This window comes from Sminthopsis crassicaudata, chromosome 3, assembly GCF_048593235.1.
Source record: "Sminthopsis crassicaudata isolate SCR6 chromosome 3, ASM4859323v1, whole genome shotgun sequence".
Lineage (NCBI taxonomy): Eukaryota > Metazoa > Chordata > Mammalia > Dasyuromorphia > Dasyuridae > Sminthopsis > Sminthopsis crassicaudata.
Window position 1 is genome coordinate 488,100,420 of NC_133619.1, and position 17,107 is coordinate 488,117,526.

Sequence of the window (17,107 nt, forward strand, 5' to 3'; positions counted from 1 at the left end):
GTCCAAATTGCTATATGTGAAACCTCAGAAAAATTGTGATTTGATCTCAGACAAAAAGTTCCTGAAAGAGCTTACAGAGATTTTTATAAAGCAAATTAAAGAAAAACTAACAAAAATAATAATACACTAGACCTTACAACTCCAGTGGGACAGGGCTCCTAACAGCTCTGGAGCAGAAAGGGGTGCTCCGGGTCAGGTCTCTAGAAAGAGCTCTGAAACAGCTGCACAAAACCTCTGAAGCTTGGGATAGTGCATCTCCATCCTGGAAATGGAGCCCTAGTTTAACAGTTAAAAGCAGAGCAATAGGAAGGAAAATGAGCAACTAATAAAGTTATGATTGTGATGAAAATTAAAAGAGGAGCAAACAAAGTCAAAGCTATATCCAAAGCCTTCAAGAAAAATAAGAATTGGCCTCAGGTCATGGAAGAGCTCAAGGGATTTTGAAAATAAAGAAGAAAAATTCTGAAGAGAATTGAGGGTGATGCAAAAGGATATGCAAAAATGTAATGACAAGAATGCCCTAAAAAAGCAAAATTGGCCAAATGAGAAAGGAGGTACACAATTTCACTGTGGAAAATAATTCCTTGAAAATTAGAATTGAACTAAGCTAATGCTTTTTATGAGCAACTGATAAACAAAAGCAAAAGAATGCAAGGAAGAAAACTATGAAATATCTCAGTAAGAAAACTGATATGGCAAATATATTCAGGAGAAAGAATTTTAAATTTTAATTAATTTAATGATTTAAAAAACAAAGAACCCTGAACATCATCTTACAATAAATTATTCTAGAATCAGAGGGTAATGTAGAATTGGAAGAATCCACTGATCACTTCTGTGAAAGAAATCCCAAATAAAAATTCTCAGGAATATTGTACCTAATTCTGGAACTTCCAGGTCAAGAAGAAAATATTGCAAGCATCCAAAAAGAAAGACTACAGGTATAGTGGAGCTATAGTCAGGAATTTGGCACCTTCTCCATTAAAGGACCAGAGGGCTTAGAATGATAATCCCTGGGAGCCGTGGAATTAGGGTGACAACCAAGAATCATTTACCCAGAAAAAGTAAGGACAAACCTAGAAAGAAAAAGGTAAGGCAACATTCACTGAAATAGAGGAATTTTAATCATTTGTGATGAAAAGAAAAATCTGATTTTCAAATCTAGCACTTAGAAGAAACAGAGGCAATCAAGAAAGGAAAAAAATTAAGATCTGTTTACATTCTTGTAATTCATAAGAACCTTTTTCTATGGCAGTTAGATGGAGCACATGTAGATAGAGCACAGATGTGAGTTGAATGTGAAGGGATAATATCTGAAAAAAAATTAAATTAAGAGGTGAGAGAGGAATATACTGAAAGAGAGAAGAATAGTGTAAATTATCTGCCATAAAAAAAGAGCCAAGAAAAAACTTGCAGTGGAAGGGAAAAAGGAAAAGAGAGGGAGAGTGAGTGAACCTTACTACTCTCATAGGAACTGGCTCAAAGATGAAATAACATGAACACTCAATGAGTATAGAAATCTATTTTACCTTGCAAGAAAGTAAGAGGGGAAGAGAATATTTGGGGTGGAAGAGAGGTGTGATATGATAGAAAAGAGGGCATATTGAGGAAGGGGGTGGTCAGTAGTAAAACATTTTTGAGCATCAGGGTGAAAAGAATTGGGAAAGTAGTAATTTGGAAAAGACCTCATTTAAATGTAAAAAGAACTGAGTAAAAAATAATTCTTTTTTAAAATGTCATTCCCTAATTGATGTGATCAAAAGATATAAACTATACCCAAAGAACTATAAAATTATGCAGTAATACCACTACTAAGTATGCATCCCCAAAAAGCACCTATATATACAAAAATATTTATAACAGTTCTCTTCTTGGGGTAAATAATTGGAAATTGATGGGATGCCCATATAAATGTGTTTGATTACATATTGAAGTACTCTTCATTTTTCTTGAGGATTTTTTTGGGGGGAGGAGAGAGATCTGTTTTTTTCACAACATGATTTCAATGAAAATGTTGTCAATTCAACATTTTTAAAAGAAATGAAAATGCTTCAGGTAGCCAAACAATTTAAATATGGCAGCATATGTATAAATAACAACAATAGGATTTATACCCAAAAGATTGTACTGTAAGCAAATTAAGAGAGTGTGGAATAATTTGTCAGATTTATGGATAAAGAAATAATTTAATACCAAAGATGACATAGAGTATTACGAAATGTAAAACATAATTTTGATTTCATGAAATTCAGAATAAATGCATAAAACAAAACCAATGCAACCAAAATGAGAAAAGTAGAAAACTGGGGAAGATTTATTTTGCAATAAGTATCTCTGATAAAAGCCTCCTTTCTCAAATATATAGAAAACGGAGTCAAATTTCTAAGACTTTAAGTCACTCCCCAGTTGAAGAATAATCAGAGAATATGAACAGTCAGAGTTGTGAAATGATATAACCATTCTGGAGAGTAATTTGGAAATATGCTCAAAGGCATGAAACTTTGCATATCATTTGATCCAGCAATGCTGATGCTAGATCTATATCCCAAAGACATCCCAAAAGGGGGGGAGGGGGAAAGGACCCATTTGTACAAAACATAGCAGTTTTTTGAGATTCCTAAGAATTGGAAATTGAGGAGATACCCATGAATTGGAGAATGGCTAAACAAATTGTAGCATATGATTGTAATGGCATATTTTGGGGTTATAAGACAAGACAGTATGATTTCAGAAAACCTGGACTTAAGATGAACTGATTGATGCACAGTGTATATAATATCAGGAAAATACTGTATTCAGTAGCAACCATATTGTGAGGATGAACTGTGAAAACTTAAATCTGATCAAGACAATGATCCAAGACAATTCTCAAGGATCTGTGATAAGAAATGCGATCTCCAGAATTCTAAATACAAATTCTCTGTGGATGCTATTTTTCACTTTCATTTTTACTCGTATAAAATGATTAAACTGGGAATGTTTACATGATTATTGATGTATAGCTGATTATCTGATTACATATTGTTTTAAGGACTGGAAGTAGTTTATCTTGTGCAAGTCAAATGGTTAGCCAGATTTAGTAGTGAACTTTTAAAATTTAGGAGCATGAAATTCCTATAGACAAATGTAACTATGATAAATCAGTGTAATATTGGAGTGTAAAACCACTACTAGTTGTGAATAGTAAAGAAATAATACATAGAAGACCCAAGTGTATTTAAGATACATTTTTTTGATACCGAAAGAAGGAATCTTTCAAGGAATTACCTATATATTTATATAGTTACATAATGTACAATTCATTTCACATTATTTGCTATAATAAATTCCATTTCTGTAAATGGTGTTTGTCATATGTTATCTTTTTGAGCCATTTTAAGTAGATCTGCAATTTCATTAGTCTTGGTTGTATACCATAAGGTATCCATGCCCCTCTTTTCCAGAGTATCCTCATCCAGAGTATCCATCCAACAGACCAGAAGCCTTCCTTTGCTTTAATATTTCATAATAAAATATTCAATTCATCTATCTGGCATCTCTTTTAGCAAAGAATTCATCATTAACAACATATAATAGTTGGACTCACCACGTAGCTTACCATTTCCTTTAGGTTAATGGCAAGTTTTCTAAGATAGGTTTGTTATGATTTCCAGTTATACAGCATTATTTGAAAAAAGTTGGGCTTTTGTTGGCAACAAGCAGCTTAAGACCATTGCATGGTTGTTGTCCAATAACCCAGATCACAGATTTAGAATAAGAAATTATTTTAAAAGTCATATAATGCACGTCCTCATTTTATAGGAAAATGAAGAGCATATGGATTTCCCAATGTCAGCCTAGTAGTGGAAACAATTTTGGCTTCAGTTTGTTATTTTAATATAGACCCCCTATATTCTATTTTCTCATACAATATCTTTATAACAGTGTTCTAATCTGAATGATTTATCTTTATTTTTCCAACATGTGTTTTAGCTGATATCTAAAGATTTGAGACCTTGGATTCTGAGGCTGGAAACAAATTATTAAAATGTCAGAGGTCAGTTATTTGCATTTGTAAAACTCATCCATTCCCTCTATCCATTGACCATCCGCAAGAAATTATGACACAAAGTACCTTTTGGTGAACAAAATCTCCCTATTTCATGTCTCAATTCAATGGTATTCAAACTGTTGCATAAGGTTATTTCCATAGTTATATTTCAGAAACTTGTATAATTTGAGAAGAGGGAAAATTTTTTATTGTATGGGGGAATCTTTTATCTTGTAAATTTTTCTGCTGTTGAACACTTTAAAAAACATCAACAGCTAGCAATAGCTAGCAATAGTCCCCTATTTGACCCTAAAGATATCAATACCCCAGGCAGCTAGGTGGCGTAATGGATACAGCACCAGCTCTGAATTCAGGAGGACCCCAGTGCAAATTTGACTCCAGACACTTAACACTTAGCTGTGTTAAATCACTAAACCCCAATTGCCTCAGCAAAAAAAAAAAAAAAAAAAAAATTACCTCAAACCTCCCACAATAACACTTTTAAAAGCCTACCCATTTCATGTTTACACTATTGTCTTAGATGTAAGTAAATTTGTCTATTAGAGCCTGATTTCCATTTTTAATATTTCCAGAGAAATCAATAAGTCTTTTAAAAGGATATACTTTTGGCAGGACTTATTCTGTACACACCAAATTAAGATCAGCCCTCTTCCTGATGTTAATTTCTTAAGTGACACTAGCACTTATCACATATTCTAATTCACTTTGTATAGAAAACAAACTTGCTACTCTAAGTCTCAATTTCCCAATCTGTTAAGATGAAAATACTTGGCATACCTAAATCACAATTATGAGCAAAATAAATAACATTTATAAAGAACTTAAAAAGTATTAAATAGGTAAAACAGTGAAGATTGTGGTATCAGATTAGAAATATAATATTTTTCGAGTCATGGATGACATGTATCAGATATGTCCCAATTCATGTCAATTTTGTGGTTCTTTAAGTTTCAAATGCTTTTGGTATGATGTCTCAGATCTCATCAAGCAAAATTTCCTATTAATTGCTTTTCCATTTTAAGACGTAATAAAAGAGAACTGTTGCGTACATCTGGCTCATAGTCTTAATCTAATGCTATTCTTTACTGACTTGCTAATTTGAAGCTGAAATAGTTTGAGCTCTAAAATATAATTTATTGTTGGCAGAGATATGGTGACTGACTCTGATACCCTGAATGAATCTAAATTTGTGCAAGTAATTTTTTTGGAGAACAATCTGGAAATATAAGAGTTAGAAAATACAATCACACTTTTATGATTCAAATCTGATTCAAAACAAAATCATTGAGACTATAAAATTTGCGGATATAAAATTTGCGGATATACTGTTCTGTAATTTTTCTGGAAAAGCCAAAAAAAATCATCCTGTAACTTCAAGAATGAAGACTTGCAAAGGACCCTATTAGACCAAAGATATGTTTCACTTTTTCTTCTCTCTTCTCTTTCCCCATTTGTTTTCTGAGTTCTACACAGTTAATAAGTTACCAAGGCTCTTCAAGTCTTTATAATATTATTCACTAGTGTGTGCTTTCTACTTTTGCTGCATTTTATCTTCACTTGTATTTTATCCTTCACACTACATTTTCTTGATTAATTTTTGTAATTTTGACAGGCACTTTCCTTATAGTCAATAAATGAATCTTTTTCACAAGGCATACAGGTTATGTCTTGTGAGACGGGATGGGAAAAAGGTGGGATTGTTTTTCCTTCTGTGTGGTTGTTTAACAAATATTTGATTGATCGATTTTCCCTAATATATACACCTACCTTTTCTTTTTTGGGATCCAACTTGTGATTTCTTTAAGACAGGGTACTTCCAATATGGAAAAACTTCTAAGGCAGATATCCAGGTACTCTGCCTGGGGCAATACAGGTTACTGGGAGCATTGAAAAATAAAGATATTTTGCAAAGAATATACACAGCCAGTCTGCCAGAGCTAGGACTTGAATTCTTATCTATCATGCCATGCTGCTTCTGAAGCACACATACTTTACATGCCTGCTCTGGCAATAAAAGTCAGAAAGAAAAAAGCAAGAATGTTAGAATGAAAGTATTACAAACTCAAAGATGTAGGTATTGGTAAATTTTTGATAACACTAAAAAGTATTTTTGTAAGTTAGGTAAAAATCTAAAGAGAATCTTATTTTACAATGAAGCTACCATTAAAGTGTGTTAAGTGTGCATTCTCAAACATACTTATTTGAAACTTATTTTAAGGTAATCTTTTGCCCACTATTGCCTTCTATCCACTTTTCCGGAGAGCTGGCTTAAGAACTGGTCTCATGATGAGGGTTTATTTCCTGCTCTGCTTTTTTTGGACTTCCCATAATCCCAAAACTCATCATTCTGGCAGATTAATTTGGATATCATACTTATTCAACATCCCCTCCCCCTGGTAGCTTCTTTCTCTTTAATTTCTCCATCATTTAAAGAGGCACTCTGGGACTTTTCATTTTCCACCTTGGTTGAATGCCTTCATCATACCTCTTGGACTAGGTAAACTCCCTCTTACTTCAGTTACTCTTCCTTTCACACACTTTCTCCTTTCCCCAGCTTTTCATCTTTCTTTCTTTTTTTTTTAAATATGCTATCTTCCCTAGGGGAGCATCAGCTCTTTATGCCTTTCTTTGTGTCTATCTTCATGGTTCCTGGTATATAATAGGAGCTGAACAAATATCTACTGACTGCATCCACATAATTTTCAGTAACCATAGGTTATTTCCTAAGGCTCGGCCATATGCTTCTTCTATACTGTCTCATCAATGATACCATGAGTTCATCATCTCTATGTGTAGACTAGAGAGAACTATGTGACATTTCATCAAAAAATAGTCCAGAAATTTAGTACTATTCTTCTACCCCTATAAAACAATGGATTCCCAGCTCAAAGCCTCTGCCCAGAGAAAATTCCTTCCTTAGACTGGTCATCAACAGTTCTAATGTAGCCTGACTAGTCTTATCTCTCATTACTCTTCAACAGAATCTGTGTACTTTTAATTGTCTGGAGAATATGTGTGCTTTTGGCTCACACTATTCCTTCTACCTTAAAAAAGCCTCTTCCTCCTTTCCAATTACTGAAACCATACCAGTTCTTGAAGGACCAACCTAAATTTGCTTTATTTGTGAGACCTTCTCTGAGTCCTTTGCCAAAAGAGATTTTTTTGTCATCCTTGTTCTCTTATGCCTTTTTTCTCAATATCAGTGATACTTGACAAACATGGCAATATTAATTTTTTAAAAAAATCTCTAAGTTTTCCATTCTACCATTCCAAACAGTAAATTCCTTAAGAGAGTGATGATTTAAGTAACTGATTTTATGAATTCTAAAATAAAAAAGTATAAACCCTATGATCAAATTTCAATCTTATTGTGAAAGCTGAGTTCTAACAATTATTTTGTATCCATAACCATGGTGTTTAAAAAAATATTTGCTGTTGTGCTAATAATATTTAAGATACAGAAGTATACAAATAGTAACAAATGTTTTTGTTGAAAATGCAAAGGATTATCAGCACACATTGTATTAACAATAAAATATGGGATAGAAAGGCAATACTTGGTGAAAAATAACAATGGATAAATGAAATCTAAAACTTGAGTTGTTGTTCTTTTTATTTAGTGTAATGTGACATTCCAAAAAATTGAAATACATTTCATTAAAACTATAGTAGTTTGATATTGCAGAAACTAGTCTAGAGCTAAAAAATGAGGGGGAAAAAAAAAAGCCCAAATCTTTCATCTGTTTTCCCACAACTTAAAATGAAATAGATTCATTAGTGGTTGCAAAACATCAATTCATAAAAAGATATTTTATAATATAATTACACCATTTTAACAGTGAGCATTAAGCAGTATTTGTTTACTATAGTTTTTGCTAAGCATAGAGGCACATTGTGGTATCGAAATTCCATGTAGCAACCAGAACAGCAAGGCACAGTTGGGATTTTAAAATGCTTCCAATTGAATTTAAAAAATTTTCTGATTAAAGTACTTGAACAAAGATAATCTCTCAAATAAAGGTAACAGCTTCTCACAGTTACCTAAATACATTTGAAACACAGAACTAAATTATATCCCTTTAAAAGGTTCATAATACCCCAAATCTGGTCAATACTATTCTTGGTTTGTCTATAAGCATCCCAATTTATCATCTAAATATCTTTCGATACATTACTATGAATAAAGGATAACTTTAAATTTATGGAATTAATCTTCACTATAACCTTTATGCTTGTGATCTGTTATACAGAGTAACCTGAATCAGCTAAGCCCAGTAATTTTTTCCATGCTTTCTAAATAAATTTAGAATATGACCTGTTTTTAAACATGCCTACCAGTCTGCCTAGAGAAACACCTAAGATAACAGATCCAATTTTAATTTAGATCTTCAGTGACTCAGAATCTACTCATCAAAAGTGAAGCAGCAACTTTCAAATGTAACACACTTCCCTAGGTCTATGCATGTGACAGGTTTACACGTCATTTTTAAACATAGAAACATTAATTAAGACTAGTAGAAAATTTCAGGATTAAAAAAAATCTTTCATCTAATTTTCTTAAATAATTCTATATGCACCACTCCACATTGTGGAAAAGCTAAAATATGCAGTCTGGATATAACAAAGGAAATTGATATTTAAGTTGTTGGCACAAATAATTACATCTATACTGTACAAAATATCAGATAACCATGTGTCATTCCCCACCTCCCACCCCCACCCCGAGCAGTGAACATACCAGATAACAGGTAATAATCAGCAAGCTGTTGCAGATAAAATTTTTAAAAGAAAGATAGTAGAATAATATTTTGAAAGTGTTGATGTGCCAGAAGTAAGTATTCCAAACTGCTTTATCAGACTGAAGTAACCAGTATCAGGGTCAAAAATAACTCCATCCTAATCCTTATAACTGTCCTTTTTTGGTCACTGCAATTGTACTCTGTATGCACCTATAAGCAATTTTACCTGTGAAAGGAAAGACAAAATTGTGTTTTTTAAAAAACATAAATAACTATTTGCTTGCTCTCAGAGAGAAAAACACATCATGGAGAAAAATAAGCATGCATACTACACATAACTATAATATTGAACAGGTAAAATTGAACATTATCATGCTACAAAGTTCTGCTTGTAGTGTGATTCAATAATCACTTGAGCAACAAATCATCTATCCCAAATGAATGTTTCATTTAATGTTAATTTTCCATAAACTGATTATGACTGATAAACTTTTATTACTAAGTTTTCAATATCTCATAATGCAAACAAATAATTTTGGTAATTTTGCAAACTTATCTTATTAGTCCATTTGGTTAACAGCGACAGTATGGAAATGTAAAGTGAGGCCTATGGGATTTCAAAATAGGTTGGGAATCACGCTCAAACACTTAATATGAGATTTTGATTTGACTAGTAAAAATCTTTTTACCTTGGCAGAGGGTGCTTCTGTCAGACGTATAAAAAGTTTATTGAGGCCTGTAACAGGGCTGAAGGAATAAACAAAATGGCTATCCTAGAAGACAACAAAAGAAAATTAATCAGAACATATATGAAAACAATCTCATGTGTACCAGGAATGTAAAGTAAATCATTAAAAATCTATTCAAGTAGCCTTAATAACAAAGTAACTCAGAAGAAAACAAGATTGTGTTGTGATTCAAACCCAAGGTGATCAAAAAGAAACATTCAAGTCAATCATTACTGAAGATACTTTAGAAAAGGTATGAAGCAGAACTACCTTGGAGCTGTATTTGAAAAGTTATAAGCAATATACACATGTACTACATTTTCATGTTGATAGAAAGTCACAACTGAACTCTAAAAAATTTTCTTTTGTTTATCTTTATTTGAATTTATTTTTATTTTATTAAAAACACAAGAAAAAAGAAAAACAGAAAATAAATACAAACAAAAATAAAACAAAAACAGAACATTGTCATGTGTCCAGCAGAACAAATATAGAATTTAAAATATAGAATAGTAAATTTCCAGCTCAAAAAGGATATATAAGAAATTATATTTATGAATACTTATCTTTTTTTTTACTTCTTTGTAGTTTGTTTTTTTGTTCTCTGCTGCATACTTTTTTTTTTTTTTTACTTTATTCTCCCCCTCCTTTCATCTCCACCACTTCCCCCAAGCAGGCTAACGCCCCCGTGCCTCCACATATCTTTACTATCCCAGTTCTCTCTTTGTTTTAATTCTACTCCTTAACTTGCCTTACTAATAGCCTCCTCCCATCCTTAGATCCCTCCTTTGTCTTCTTCTCCCACCCTTTGCTTCCTCCTCCATCCATCTCTCTCTTCTTATTTCTTAATAGATTTTGGAGGATGCAATACCCTTTATGGTATACATGTAGTGCTGCCTATTTAACCCATTCCCAATATGAGCAGATTTTCAGAATTACGAGCCCTCCTCCCCCTTCTAATGCCTCTATCTCTATTCTTCTGTATCTCATTCGTTAAACAATTATCAATCTTTCTTTTGAGCTACACTATTGCTGATGTCAATCTTAAAACATATGACATCCAGTTCCATATAAAAAAACAGAAAACAATTTGCCCATGTTAATACATTCCTTGATCTTGGATATTGGCTGTCATAAGTTAAATTTTCTATCAAGTTTGGGTTTGGTGGATAAAAATTCCTGAAAATCTGCAATTTCACTGAATGTCCATTTTTTTTCTCATTCAATATTATGGATAATTAACTGGATATGATATATTTTTTAGCCATAGGCCGAGTTCTTTTGACTACTGGTATATATATGATTCCAGAGTCTGAAGTATTTTATTGTGGTTGTTGTTAAGGCCTGTACAATTCTAATTGTAGTTGCAGTGTATCTGAAAATTTTTTTTGTTTGTTTCTTACAAAATTGTCTCTTTGATCTGGGGTTTGGAAATACGGCAATAATATTCCTATGAGTTTCTACAAAGAATCTCTCGGAGGTAGTGACTGGTGGATTTTTTCTATTTTTACTTTTCCCTCATGTTCTATCAGGACAATTTCCTTGGATTATTTCTTGTATTACTGTGTCAAGGTTGGTTCTTCTTTTTTTTTTTTTAAATCACAGCTTTCAGGTAGTCCAATTATTCTTATATTTTCTCAAACTGTTCCCAGATCTGTTCTTTTTCTTTATACTTCACATTCTAATATATTTTTTTCATTCTTCATAATCTATTTTGTTATTTCTTGGTCTCTCATAATGTCACTGACTTCCCTTTGCCCAATTCTAATTTTCAAAGAATTAATTTCATTTCTGAGTACTTCCTTTTCTAATTGGTTAACTTTTTCTTTTTAGATTCTTGCTTTTCTTGGATGGTTTTTATTTTTATTCTTTACTCAATCTCTCATTTGATTTTTAAATTCTTTTTTGAATTCTTCTATAAATTCTTTCTGGGAAGGGAACTATTTAACATTATTCTCAGGGGTAGAAGCAACTTTTTTACTTCAAATGTCCTTCTCTGAAAATATACCCTGATCTTCCCTATTCCCATACTAAGTTTTTATGGTTGGGCTTCGTCATTCTTTGCTGGTTCATTTTTTTTTTTTTTTTAAATGAGAAGTATTAATGCAAGAATCTCTAATTATGAGGTAGGAGGATGATGTTTCTAGCTTCATCTCAGCTCTCCCCTCTGACCTGGAACCCCAAATCAAAAGCTCCATCCTCCTGTAAGTGCCCATAGACACCAGTATTCCTGTCCCACTGCTTCTGCAGTCACAGTGAAGGTTGTGCACACAGCTGAGCCTGGTCTTCCTATTCAATAGAGATTCCCTCAGTCTTTCCAGATTCAGATTCGGAATGACTCCATAAACTGTCTGGGAAGTCCAAATTTCTGTGGTTTTTGCTGAGGCTCCAGTCAAACCCAACTAAACCGAGGGGTCTCCATTTGGTGAATCTGCAGAGCTAGCCCAGATGTGTTTGCATTTCACATTGGTTAATCCCTAGCCCCAAGTCTTTCTTCTGAGCTTGGATTGTATCAAGAGGACTCCAGTTCTGCTCCAAATCATACTTATTTTTCACCAGTCTATGTTCACCATTAGGCACAATTTTTTTCTGCTTATAAGGAAAATCTCAAGAGCTTGAAACTTATTGACCTATTCCTTGAGCTTCCCAGAATCTTCCCCTAAACCTGAACTCTTGACAAAACATTTCAAGAACATTACTAGAACCATAAAGTGAAGTCATTTGGGGGTTTTGTCTCCTGGGTAATTAAGAGAATAAAACAAATTATTAGAAAGCAACTTCTTAATAGAGGACTTACTGAGAAGAGGGGTGAAGAACAACAAATACTTTGGGTTAACATACATTTAGTTATTTTTCTAGATCTTCTACATCTCTATATAGTATAAGAACTAATGCCTAGTATGATTACCCTGAAGTGATAAATGGTTATCAAAGAATTACCTAATTATTTTCATCAGATTATTTATTTGCTAAAGCAGAATTCTGGACAAACATCAGGATATTGTATTTAATTCATTTTTTCTCCCTGATTAAATGACAGCTACTCATTCCTTGAATCCTGGTTAACCAAGGATTTACTATACATACTTCTGTTAAGAAATTTGAAAGTATAAAATGCAAAAAAAAAAAATTTGCCTTTCAAGTATTAAACAGTATCACGAAACTTATTTAATTCTTACAAATGCCATTAGGAAGACTAAAAAATGTAATTTAACTCAATTACTTATATACTAATCTTACCAGAAATACAGGAAGTTGAAACTTGTCATTCAAAACTACAGCTTGTACACTACATGGTCCACAAAGTCGAGCAATGACTTCCTTACCAAAAAAGTTTGCATGGAATATAAACAGAAGAATTCCAGAGCCTAAATAAAAACAAACAGACAATGAAATCTTTCTATACATAAACTCATAGAATGAAATAAGAAGCTAATTCTCTAAAAGTACCATAATTTTCTTAGAAAACAGTTTAAATAAATTCATCAGGAATAACAATGATTGAAAATCTAAAGGAAAACAATAAAAAGGAAAAAGGAAGGGGCCTTAACTGATACCTAATCCCAAACTAGGATATAATCATCAAAATAATTTGCTATTAGTTTAAACTAGAGACATTAATCACTGGAACACATTAAATACGCAATTTGCAGGAAAAAAAATAAAACTAATAGTCTAGTATTCAATAAATCAAACTGCAGATAAGATTTCACTATTTAAGAAAAATTGCTGGGAAATAATTGGGGAAAAACAGAGCTTAGATGATGTCCTAGAGAAATTTGTAAAAAGAGGAAAAGAACACACACACATATGCACATGCACGCACGCACACACACTGCTTATAGAAGTTCCTTTTTATGGTGAAATGAAATGGGGTGCCCATTAATTGGAGAACAGATAAAGACAGTATCACAATGTCTTAAATGACAATATTACTCAGCTATAATACAAAGAATGACAAAAAGGACATAGTTTTAGAGAAAGGTGGGAAATTTTTTAAGGATTGAAGTAGAATAAAATAAGCAGAACAGGAGATTAATTTATACAACTAACTGTAAAGACAAACTTCAAAAGATTAAGAACTCTAATCAATGCAATGACAAACCCAGATTCAGAGACTCAGGGCAAACATAATTTGTTGATATGGCTAATGTGAGAATTTACTTTGCTGGACTATGAACTATGTAATCATAGGTTAACAAGACCTATCTTTTCTTTTCCCATGGCCAGCAGGACATGGAAAGAAAGAAATTAAATTGCATTAGTTCCAGAATATGGTAAGGAGGATTTGTTAAAGTGATGATAATGGGAAAAGAAAGAAAGGAGTGGATGTCAAGTACTATGAAAACAGAATCTTCAGAACTTGGGAGCTGAATGGCTAGAAATGGTAAGGAGAAAAGAGGCAAAAAACAAGGAGAAAATATTTAAGAATGACCATAGTGTTTACATGCCTAATTAGACACATCTCTTGCCCATGCCTGTGCAGATTTTGGATATCAAAGAAAACAGGATAGAGAAAGACAGAAAAGCAGGTTATTGAAATCGATTTGTGTTTGTTCAAATTCAACAGTTCCCAGTGATATGGACCTTGGGTAAGTTACTTTGAAGATGAACTTCTTTATTTATAAAATGGGAATAATATTTAAACAACTAATTTTACAGGACAATTTTTTGTAAACTCTAAATTGTTCTGTAAAAGTTTTGAACAAAAAGAGGCACTTGAATTGATCCTTGAAGAATACTACAGATGATGTCAAAAGCTGGAAGATGAGGAAAGAGACAGAAAGGAAAGATGTAATATTGAATGTTATACAATAATTCATCTCAATGGAGAATACATAAAGGGAGGGCATATTTAATTGGAATGAAATTTTAAAGCCTAAATATCTCTCAGAAGACTACTTCACCTTCTACTATGCTGTGAAAATAGGCTCATTCACTTCGAGTTCCCTCTTCACAGTTTTAAAAACCTCAACATCAAATCCAATTTTCTTCTTCATTCCAGTCTCTGAGCTGGCCCTTTTCTTTGTCAACACCAACTTCTCCACACCACCCCTTGCCATTCTCTCCGTGACCTTGCTCTGTCAAATCACCTATTCTCTTTCACCTTCAATCTCTTCTCATTCACTGGCTTCTTCCCTGTAACAAATAAATGCAGCTTTAAGAACCCTTTACTTTGAACCTTAGCCCCTTGAAGCTAACATACTATTCCCTTTTAGTCTGTCACATTCATTGCCTTCATTTCTTTACCACCCACTCAGTTTCCATTTTGCAATCTGGCTTCCAATTCCATAAGACAGCTGCAACTGTTTATTCTGAGATGATCAATGATATCTTAACTTCTATCACCAATAACCTTTTCTAATAAACAAAAGCCCTCATCTTTCTTGACTTTTCTTCAGCTTCTGACACTACTGACCAATTATCTTCTCTCTTTCTTATCTTACTGGTTCTTCTCATTCTACTACATTCTGCCACCAATTATAGCTGTGTTTGGCCTCTATTCAATCAGTACATATAACCTCTCCCAATGATTCAGTTATTGCTAAGGCATGATTGCCAAATCTACATATTTAGTCCTCATCTTTTTCTTGAATTCAAGCTCTGGAAAAATGAACCAACTGATATACTACTGGCCCAGAATTAGGAAGACCTAAGTTCAACTTAGACATTCACTAATTGTGTGACCCTGATCAGAATATTTAATTTCTAACTTTCTCAGTTTCCCCAATTGTAAAATGAGGATCATAATAGCACTTACCTACTAGGGTTGTGGTGAAGATCAAATGAGATAATATTTGTAAAGTACTTAACATAGTGCCTGGCATATAGTAGACTATGCCTTCCTCCTTCCTTCTTCACATCTGTCATTACTACTGTCATCTTACAAGCATATCGATCTCAACACATTCAAAATAGATGATCTTTTACCCTAAATTTATCTCTCTTTATTTTCCCTTGTTTTGTTGAGAGCACCAGAATCTTTCTAATCATCCAGATTTACAAGTTATCAATTAAAATTTAACTTTTGTCTCTCCCTAATCCACTATATCATTATCAATATTAAAGTCTTTTAATTCAAGCTATAAATGTTTCCTCACTCCTTTCATAGAAAACTACTTCATTCATCTCACCTCACTACTGCAGCGGCCTTCTAACTGTGCTTTCTCCCATACATCCTTTACAATATCTTCTTTTACACAGTGGTTAAAACAGTTCCATTGCTCAAGAAATTTCAATGGCTTTCTAGTGCTTTGAGAAAAAAATAACATCTATTTTGTTTTGATTTTTAAAGCCCTTCATAATCTAGATATAGCCTGCTTTACTTCCTTCCCAGCATAGGAGAGTGAAGGGGGAGAAGGAGAAATGAGGTCCTAGAGTTAGAGGACCCAAACTCAATCCTACCTCTGATATTATCATGGTCAAATAATTTCAAAGGTCTCAATAGAGAGTACATTGTAGTCAAACTGTTACTTTCACCCTGTTTAATTCAACTGGGATTTCAATATTGTAAAATATAACAAAAGTAATTTCCAACCTACTAGAACAGGAAACAAAAAAAATCCATCTCCCAAGAAACCTTCCACTCAATGTACTTTTATATGTGTATAAAACACTTCAAATGTCCGTTGCTCTTCAATATTTAGACTTGTATTGTCGAACCCGCTTAATAGTTTTACATACATACATACATATATATGTAGGGAGTGGGGAAGAGAGGGGGTGAAGAGGGGGGGGGAGAAGAGGAGGGAAAGAAAGAGAAAGAGGGAAGGGAGAGAAAGGGGGAAGGAAGAGAGAGGGGAGGGAGAGAGAAGGAGAGAGAGAAGAAGGGAGAGGACAAGAGAAGAAGGGGAGGAAAGAAGGGGAGAGAGAGACAGAGAGAGAGGAGGGAGAGAGAGAAAGAAGAGGGAGGAGGAAAGGGGAAGGCAGAGAGAAGGGAAGAGGAGGTGGAGGGAGGGAGGAATAAAAAAGGGAGGGAGGGAGGGGAAAGGGAAAAGAGAAGGAAGAGGAAGGAAAGGGGGAGGGAGAAAGATGGTGTAATGTACAGAGCACTGACCCTGGAGTCAGGAAAACCTGAGTTCAAATCAACCCGCAGACACAATACTTCTTAGCTGTGAGTCCCTGGCCAAGTCATTTAACCCCAATTATTAAAAACAAATAAAAAACCCCAAAGAGATTCACAGATATATACTGTGTAATTTGCATTTCTGATATTCAAATTTTATGTTGTTGCCATGTTGTAACAGTGATTCACACTAGGTAAAAGAGACCATTATCTGCCTCATTTCTTACCTAGTCTTACTCACTGATAAGGCATTGTCTCATTCCAACTGAGACCTGTTAAAAATCTTAGCTTAAAAAAGCCAAAGTGATCTATTGCATCCAAGCCCATTTTGATCTATACTTGGCCATTGGACTCAGGTACAAAGGAATGAGTGAGGCTGATGACTTCGCACAATTCTCCCTCACTTCCATGTGATTTACTTAGATGTCACAGCATCACCTCCCTGGTGTCATGGTCCTTTTTTAAGAACAAAGGATAAACATTAATTTGACTTTTGCTTGGTATGTGCCCTTACTTCTGCTCC

The 17,107-nt window shown here is 33.6% G+C and overlaps 1 protein-coding gene across 1 annotated transcript in view; it reads right to left on the reverse strand.

The window, feature by feature from the left end:
- Positions 1–7,646: 7,646 nt before the first annotated feature.
- Positions 7,647–17,107, reverse strand: part of MPHOSPH8 (M-phase phosphoprotein 8) — a 59,918-nt gene continuing 50,457 nt past the window's right edge. Inside the window, exons 12-14 of the mRNA XM_074303716.1 lie at positions 12,759–12,886; positions 9,480–9,563; positions 7,647–9,016 (exon numbers count right to left, since the gene is read on the reverse strand). Of these exons, the coding sequence (XP_074159817.1) occupies positions 8,975–9,016; positions 9,480–9,563; positions 12,759–12,886 (254 nt within the window). The 3' untranslated portion in view covers positions 7,647–8,974. The remainder of the gene's footprint in view (positions 9,017–9,479; positions 9,564–12,758; positions 12,887–17,107) is intronic.